The sequence below is a fragment of the Ochotona princeps genome, chromosome 1 (assembly GCF_030435755.1).
Source record: "Ochotona princeps isolate mOchPri1 chromosome 1, mOchPri1.hap1, whole genome shotgun sequence".
NCBI lineage: Eukaryota > Metazoa > Chordata > Mammalia > Lagomorpha > Ochotonidae > Ochotona > Ochotona princeps.
The window spans coordinates 108492652-108500993 of NC_080832.1; the positions used below are offsets into that span (position 1 = coordinate 108492652).

Genomic DNA, 8342 nt, shown 5'->3' on the forward strand with positions numbered 1-8342 from the left:
TGAGGCTGGTGCATTGGCTCAACTGATTAATCCTCCACCTCCACGCAGAGCATCCCCTTTGGGTGCCAATTCATATCCCGGTTGCTCTACTTCTCACCCAGCTCCCTGCCTGTGGCGTGTGAAAGCAGTGGAGGACAGCCCAAAGGCCCCTGCACCCAAGTGGACGGTCCAGAAGAGGCTCCTGGCTTCAGTTCACCTCAGCTTCAGTTGTTGGCAGCCATCTGGGGAGTGAACAGAAAGATCTTTCTCTCTCTGTTTCTGCTCCTCTCTGTAAATCTGCATTTCCAATAAAAATAAATAAATCTTTTTATATATATATATTTTCATTAATTATTTTGTATTATGTGACAGTTTCATAGGCTCTGGGAATCTCCCCACCCCTCCCCCTTCTCTCCCCCCTGGTGGACTCCTCCACCTTGGTGCAGTATTACAGTTCAAATTCAATCAAGATTCTTTCCTTGCAAACATATACCAAGCATGGAGTCCAGCTACTTATTGTCCAGATGGGTTGAACAGTTTCTTGGGGAGACCATTTCTGGTCCAAAGTTAGAGCTGGTAGAATATCATCACAGTCAATTAAGAGTCCCAATATAACATCGACAGCAATTTGCAATATTATGGAATTGACATGGTTTTGAGTAACCAGCATGTTAAAAAAAAAAAAAAAAAGCAAGTCCTAACCACAACCTCTGATTAGCTCATTGACATCTCAATTTTAGTTTATATACAGGACCGGACCGGCTGCTATATACCTTGAAAATGGCTATAGGGTACCATTCAGCTGTCTCGTGTCTATTTCATTTTAGTATAATAAATAAATCTTTTAAAAGAAGAGAGAGAAATGATAAAAATGTTCTACAATTAATTGTGGAGTAGGCGTGCTGGTACAACCCTGTGAATACACACACACACAAGAAAACCATTGAATTTTACTGTTTAAATGTGTGAATGGCATGGTATGTGAGTTATATCACCATAAAGCTGTTATACACACACACACGCACACACACACACGCACACACACACACACACGCACGCACACACACACACACGCACATCTCACCAACACAGCAGCCTCAGTCGGCAATCCGCCAACAGACTTAAAGCAAGATCAACAATCAGCAGGCACTAGGACGGCTATGAGACCAATTTATTAGCAATAGTAGCCCTGTTACAACCTCCCAGCGAGACTGGCATCTGTCTGTTGACTCTGCTCTGATTTGTCATCCGGGTTCCCGCAATAGGCAGGTCAATTCTGCCAGCCTGGTGTTGTAGCCAAGGCAACTTGGTACAAGATTCATACACACCCATTCTCCCCAGCTTCTGAGTTTGGGGGGCATATAGCCTTCTGGGGTGGTGAGGCCGGGGCCTGTGCAGAGTCCCCATTCAGGCCTGGGCAATGGGGATGACCCTGCCTCTCCCCACCTCTCATCCAGCCCAGCCATGAGTGAAACATGAAGCGTTCAGGAGAAACAGGTTGGTCTCTTGGAGGGGGTCTGTGCAGCTGACTCGCTGCTGTCCATGGGGGAAAAAAAAATAAAAAGAGGCTGGATGGGGGGGATGGCAAGCCTGTTTGCACTCCGAGCACTTAGTGCAGCCAAGCTGAGCCGCACTGTTCAAATATACTCCTGGCTGGCAGACACCTGTGCTGTCTGTACAGAAGGCTAGGACAGGTCCTGGGCACGCTCACGTCTCACCTGCTTCCCACCTCTCCCCCACCCCTGAACCACAGCCAGCCCCAAGGCCCTGGCAGGATCCCGGGCAGCTGCGCCATGCCCCGCTCTGGGCTCTGTGGCTGCTGGGGCGGCCGCGTGCTGCCCCTGCTGCTGGCCTACATCAGCTACCTGCTGCTCGGTGCTGCTGTCTTCCAGCTGCTGGAGAAGCAGGCGGAGGCGCAGTCCCGCGACCAGTTTCAATTGGAGAAGCTGCGCTTCCTGGAGAACTACACCTGCCTGGACCAGCAAGCCCTGGAGCAGTTTGTGCAGGTGAAAAGTGGTGGAGGGAAGGAGGGCATGGGGATGGAAGGGAAGGACTTGGAAAGGTGGGGGAGAAAGATGGCTCTCGTGGCAGGTACCAGTGGCTGATGCCCCATGTGGAAGCTCAGTGGGTGCAGACAGCCTATGGAACCTAGCTCTGGGTTCTGGCCACAGACCTACCACTGAACTGGTGTGTGACCTTGAACAGGTCATCTGGGCTGCAGCTTGCACTTGTTCTCTAAGCCATCCCTTGCTGCACAGATATCAGCCGTGGGTCAACGTTATCAACAGAGACACAAATCAGTGTCAAGAGCAGTCGCCAGGCTGGCTTCCCCTGTGTTTGTTCCATCTGGAGCTGGGTGTGTTGGGCAGTGGCCAGCTGCACCCAAGGGATCTCTCTCTTGTCGGGAACCTTCTCCTGCCACATCCTCCACTTTCCTGTGTCCCACAAACAAGGCAGATCCCTGATGTGGTGGGAAAGGTAAATGAATGCACCTGGGACCGGAGGGCTCTGGGACAGTGGCGGCTGCAGAGGAGTGTACCAAGGGCAGAATCGATGCCTGTACCTGCTGAGCATTCCCTGCCTCCAACAGTTGGGGGCAGGCCCACAGGGTGGCCACAGGGTGGCCGTGGCCAGCTGGGGGCTGAGCACTCTCCAGATGGTTTTCTCACACCTACCTGCCTCTACACCACCGCCTGCAGTTTCTGGAACTCTTGGGGGATGAGGGCAGCAGCCTGTGACCAAGCCCCGCAGGAGGTACTGAGGCCCCTCAAATGCAAGGCAGCAAGCAAGACGATGACGCCTGGATCAGCAGTCCGAGAGGACTTTCTGGAAACAACAGAGACATGTCCAGGTCCTTCCAGGAAACGTAGTAACTAGTGTCTGGTTCCAGGCTCCAGTCCCTGGCTCTCTGGTGGACAGGGTCAGTGAGGCTTGGAGCCGTGGTACTCTCATCCAGGCTAAGAAGTCAGGAGCTGCCCAGACCCTGGGATAGAAGTCAGAGGTTGCCAGAGACTCCCTCGGCCCTGCATAGAGACGGGATCTAGGAGCCAACAGGCGTGGGAAGCACCTGTGAACAAGGCTGGACCAGCTCTAGAAGAGATAAGAAGGGAAACTGCTGACCTGGCTGAATGAAGGGGTGACCCTATGAGAAATCCAGGGAGGCCAAGGCAGCCCTGCCCCTGACTTGCTCGGGGTAAGGGTGATGTGGATCTGGGAGGCCCAATGGTGCCATGCCATACCAGGGTGAGCTGCTGAGAGCACTTGCAAGGCCACCAGCAGCACTGCTGGCCTGCCTGGGGCTGACTCCAGGGGCCAGTACGCCACACTCGCCTACCTCCACTCAGCACCTCCCTGATGCCCGGGCACCTTCTCTCAAGGATGGAGAACCCAGGCCCACTGTGGGGGCCAGCACTGCTCTCAAGGGTGTGAGGGTCTCCCAGGAGCAGAGTGTTCAGGAATGTTCCATCAGGCCCTCCGTGGGCCTGTGGAAAAAGAAATAGAAGCCAAAGGCTACATCTCAAGAGGCCAGTTCCAGCCAAGGCGAGGGGCAGCAGCACACAGCCTGTCTGGGGATGCCCGGACTGGCCTGGCCCAGCCAGGGGAGCCAGTTCCCATAGGAATAGCAGGCCTGAGCCATCATAGTCCTTTCTGCCTTTAGGGCTGTGCCAACCTGTACTACTGTCCAGGGACAGCACACAGCTAAGGAGAGGGGAGCTGAGTCTTGGGGCGAGGGAGCTGCCCCCTCTCCCTAAGAGCTGGGCCCCAGGAATGGAAGCTCTCAGGCCTGGGCCTGCAAAGGTCCATGTTATGTAAACACAGATGCCCCCCTACACACACACCATGCACACAGGCACCAAGCATACACATCAAGCACATTTGTGCAGTATACAAAGATGTTTCATGGAGTTTGTGGAAAATGGAATTAAACGGTACATTTAAAAATATACTCATTCATTTGAAAGAGAGAAAGAGAGGGAGAGACACAGAAAGAGACCTTCCATTTGCTGATTCACTCCCCAGATTCTCAAAACAGTTGCAACTGAAACTGTGAGGAACCAGGAACCTCACCTGGGTCTCCACATGGAGTGGCAGGGGCCCAAGCACTTGGGACATCTTACATTGCTTTTCCTAGGCTATTAGCAGGGAGCTGGAATGGAAGTGGAACTTCCAGAACTTGAACCGGTGCTCGCATGAGACGCTGATGCTGCAGGCAGCAGCTTAAGTCACTATGCTACAACACCAGCTCTGAAAGGAGAGCACATTTTGATGTAAAGAATTTTTGAGATTCATGCATACAAGTGGTTTCCAAAAACTTCAGTGAAAACTCTATGTAGAGTTTCAAAATTTGGGACACCAAAATCACCTTACCTTTTAGTTCCATTTTCCCAGAAACTTGCTGAAGTACCATCATATAGTTCTCACACATGAAATACAACACGTATACACACCACCCCTGGGGGTGTGCACACAATCTTTGTCCCAACCTCTGGTGGAATTTTTCAGGGAGGTGCAACTGTGGGCTGCCAAGGGCAGGCTGCCTGCTCACTGCAAGTTCAGTGAATCCTGGTTTCTCTGTTCCCCGCTATCAGCCCCCGGCTTTCCCATGTTCCCTAGTCAGCTATCCACCCTGAAGCCTCCCTACTCTTGTCACCTGCAAGGTCTTCCCCCTGGGCCCCTTGTCAAGCATCCTGCATCTCACCTTAAGCCTCTTCCCTCTCCGGCAGCCCTGCCCGTTGCCCAAGCCTCCATCAGCCCTGGCCAGGAGAAGACACTAGGCTTGGAATCCAACAACCTCACAAAAGCCCCTTAGCCACTCTGAGCATTCATGTCCCTCCCCATGGAATGCTAACACCACTAAGAGGACCCGTAAGAGCCATGGACATGGAAGCATGCACCATAAGAAGAACTTGGGGACCCCACCTCTGCCACCTCTACCTGTGTAATCCCTGCTCACCCCCACAGGTCATCATGGAAGCCTGGGTGAAAGGCGTGAACCCGAAAGGCAACTCCACCAACCCCAGCAACTGGGACTTCGGCAGCAGCTTCTTCTTTGCAGGCACTGTGGTCACCACCATAGGTAAAAGGGGGGGACGCACCAGAAGTGCCCCACGACCTGGGTCCCAGCCTGGGCTCCCCAAAGCAGCCACTGAGACAAAGACGTGGTTGAGCTAGGAGACAATTCAGGAAGCCTGGGCAGGAAAGTGGGAGGAAGAGGGAGCAATGTTAGCCTTAAGGAGTATGTTCACTCCAGCTCAGGAGTCCCCCAGGGACTGGGAGGACCCCACCCTCAGAAGAGTTCCAGCTAGGGAGGAGGATGAGGGACTACGATCCACCAGCTCCTACCCTCGGGGCCAAGACCTTCATTTGGGCGCATTGATTCTGCAGCTTTGTGCATCAGTCCCATAGACCAGGAACACAGCTGCAGACAGGAAAGCCCGCCCACTGGAGCAGGTGTTTAACCCAGCCATTAAATTGCCGGTTAAAAACCCCATGTTTCCCACGGGTGTGTCCAGTTCCTGACTCCAGTCCCAGTCTTTCCGTTGATGCTGACCTTGGGAGGCAGTCATGGTGGCTCAAGGAACTGAGTCCCTGCCTGCACTGAGTCCTGGCTTCCGATTAAAGCCATTATGGGGCATTTAGGAAGTGAATCAGAAGATGGTACAGCTTACTCTTGCATGTACTCGCTCACTCTCTTCCTTTGTCCTCTCTCTCACCCTCAAATACATCTTTTTAATCTCCTGGGACTAGTGCTGCAGTGTAGCACATTAAGCCTCCACCTATGGCACCAATATCCCATCTGGGTGCTGGTTCAAGTCCCAGCTGCTCCACTTCCACGTAGCAGAGAATGGTTCAAGTCTTGGGTTCTTGCACCCATGTGGGAGACCCAGAAGAAGCTCTGACTCCTGGTTTCATAACAGCTCAGCCCCAATCACTGCAATCATTTGAGGAGTGACCCAATGTGTGGAAGACTCTCTCTCCCTCTCTCTATCTCTCTCTCTGTCCTTTCAATAAAAATAAATAAATTTTCATATGTAAAGCTCTCAGGTAGACTCAAGAGTTTGGCATAGTGAATCAAGAGTTGGCAAGATTCCTTTTGAGATGCCTGGGAAGCAGTTACGGCCCTCTCCTGACCCCAGCTTCCTGCTAATGCAAACATGGGAGCAGCAGGTGGTGGCCAAGGAGATGGGTTGTGCACCCACTGGGAGACCTGGATTGAGTTCCTGGCTCCCAGCTTTGGCCTGCGTCAGCCCATGCTGTTGCAGGAATTCGACCATGGGTATGTGATTTCTCTCTCTCTCTAAAAAAAAAATCAAACAAACAAAAAACCTTTAAGTAGGATGCAGGGTAGGAAGTCATTTGTGTACAGGAACTGTCCATCAAAAGATGCAAGTGACGCCTTGGGTATCCTGAGGGGACAGGACCCCAACAGCATCTGCTGTACTCCTCAGCCCCCCCCCAAATTCCACCCAGCCCCCAAGGAGACCTTCAGACCCCTTCTAACTCCTCCTTCTCATGTGCTCAGTTAAGGCAAAGAAGATCAGCAACAAGAATGACTCAGAGCACCCCAGGGAATCACACCCAGAAGGGGGAAGGAGGATGACATTCCTGAGGGCTTCCTGGAGGCATTGTCATCTGAGATCAGCAAGGGGCCTCCTCCCTGAGAGGAGGTGGAAGAGGCATCTGGGAGGGGAAGCAGATGTGCTGTGAACCCTGGTCCCTACATGTGTACGTGCCCCCTCCCTCTGCAGGGTATGGCAACCTGGCACCCAGCACAGAGGCAGGGCAGATCTTCTGTGTCTTCTATGCTCTGGTGGGGATCCCGCTCAACGTGATCTTCCTCAATCACCTGGGCACAGGCCTGCGTGCCCACCTGGTCACGCTGGAGAGGTGGGAAGACCAGCCCAGGCGCTCCCAGGTAGGGCCCCTCCCTCCCTGGCAGCCCTGCTGTGACCATTCACTTGCAGGTGCCCAGGCTGAGGCTGGGGTGCAGGGGGTGGGGTGGGGTGGGGTGGTAGGGATGGCCACCTGCAGAAGACAAGTGGCAGGTGTCGGGACAGAGGCAGAGGGAGACACTGGACAAAGGCTCAGCCTCAACCAGGCTCCACGTGGAGCCCTTGGGGGAGAGACAGGTATAATTCCAGCCTAGATGTTCTCCATGGCTAGAGCTGGAACCAACAGCTGGCCAACCATTCCTGCTTAAAGGGTATCTACAAGGACATCACAGAGTCCCAGCGTCCTTCAGTGTGGCCAGAAATGGGCTCCATGGCCACACAGAACACCCCTTCCCCAGTGCCCACGCTTAGAAGTGCAGTGGTACAGGGGACTCCAGGACAGCCCCTCGCCCCAGATCTGAGCCCCCACAAGGAATGCTCAAGTGTGACCCCCTCAAGCTCAGAGGGTTCTCCAAACCTCTCCTTGACCCCACAAATGCATTGTTTCTGCCCCGTGCTTCCCCTGGTCTGATCAGGATTACACACACACACACACACACACACACAGCAGGGGTCTCGCCTGGGACCACTCTGCTCTCGTCCTGGAGCCCTCCCAGTGGGCTTAGCAGCAGACCCCCGTCCCGCCTGCCCCCAGCTCCTGCAGGTGCTGGGCCTCACCCTGTTCCTGACCCTGGGGACGCTGGCCGTTCTCATCTTCCCGCCCATGGTCTTCTCCCATGTGGAGGGCTGGAGCTTCGGCGAGGGCTTCTACTTCGCCTTCATTACCCTCAGCACCATCGGCTTCGGAGACTACGTTGTGGGTGAGAACAGAAGGATCATGTATGTCAGGGTAGGGAGGGGGTGCAAGCAGGGGGCTCCGTGGGGTGGAGAAGCCAGGCGGAAGCACCGCCAAGGGTCACACACGGCCTCCAGCTCTTCAAGGGGACACAGCAGAGTCTGGGGCTGCCATGGACTGAGATCTGGGGACCCAGTGCCAATTGTTTCTCCAGGGACTTCTGCAGCTGATGCTCAGTAAGGAAAAAGGGAGAGAGCGTCCAGGCTGGTGGGGATTCCTGGGGAACATGGGGTCCTGGGACCCATAGGCATGGCTGCTGCCCCCTTCTGGCAGGTACGGACCCCAGCAAGCACTACATCTCCATCTACCGGAGCCTGGCGGCGTTGTGGATCCTCGTGGGCCTGGCATGGCTGGCACTGATCCTCCCGCTGGGGCCCCTGCTCCTGCGCAGGTGCTCCCAGCTCTGGCTGCTCAGCAGGGGCCTTGGCCTCAAGGACAGAGCCTCCCCAGACCCTGCGGGGCTCTCCAGACCTCAGAAGATCCCCATCTCGGCCTGAGCGCCACTCCCCCAAGTGGCCCCAGAAACCCCGCGTAGCCTCCCCACACCCTACCCTCAATTCCATGCCCTCTGCCTT

At 54.5% G+C, this 8342-nt stretch overlaps 1 protein-coding gene across 1 annotated transcript; it reads left to right on the forward strand.

Moving 5' to 3' along the window:
• Positions 1 to 1772: 1772 nt before the first annotated feature.
• On the forward strand, positions 1773 to 8290 carry KCNK16 (potassium two pore domain channel subfamily K member 16). The gene is made up of 5 exons (XM_004590336.2): positions 1773 to 1985; positions 4942 to 5056; positions 6729 to 6895; positions 7567 to 7732; positions 8041 to 8290. Exons 1-5 carry the CDS (start codon positions 1773 to 1775, stop codon positions 8262 to 8264), a joined length of 885 nt encoding a protein of 294 aa, XP_004590393.1. The 3' UTR covers positions 8265 to 8290.
• Positions 8291 to 8342: the final 52 nt, after the last annotated feature.

What these genes read in the sequence shown, in the direction of transcription:
- KCNK16 (XM_004590336.2), top strand. Translation starts at nt 1,773, where the DNA reads ATGCCCCGCTCTGGGCTCTGTGGCTGCTGGGGCGGCCGCGTGCTGCCC. An exon ending in CCCTGGAGCAGTTTGTGCAG is followed by an intron (nt 1,986 to 4,941) that starts GTGAAAAGTGGT and finishes TCACCCCCACAG; the next exon opens with GTCATCATGGAAGCCTGGGT. An exon ending in ACCAGCCCAGGCGCTCCCAG is followed by an intron (nt 6,896 to 7,566) that starts GTAGGGCCCCTC and finishes GCCTGCCCCCAG; the next exon opens with CTCCTGCAGGTGCTGGGCCT.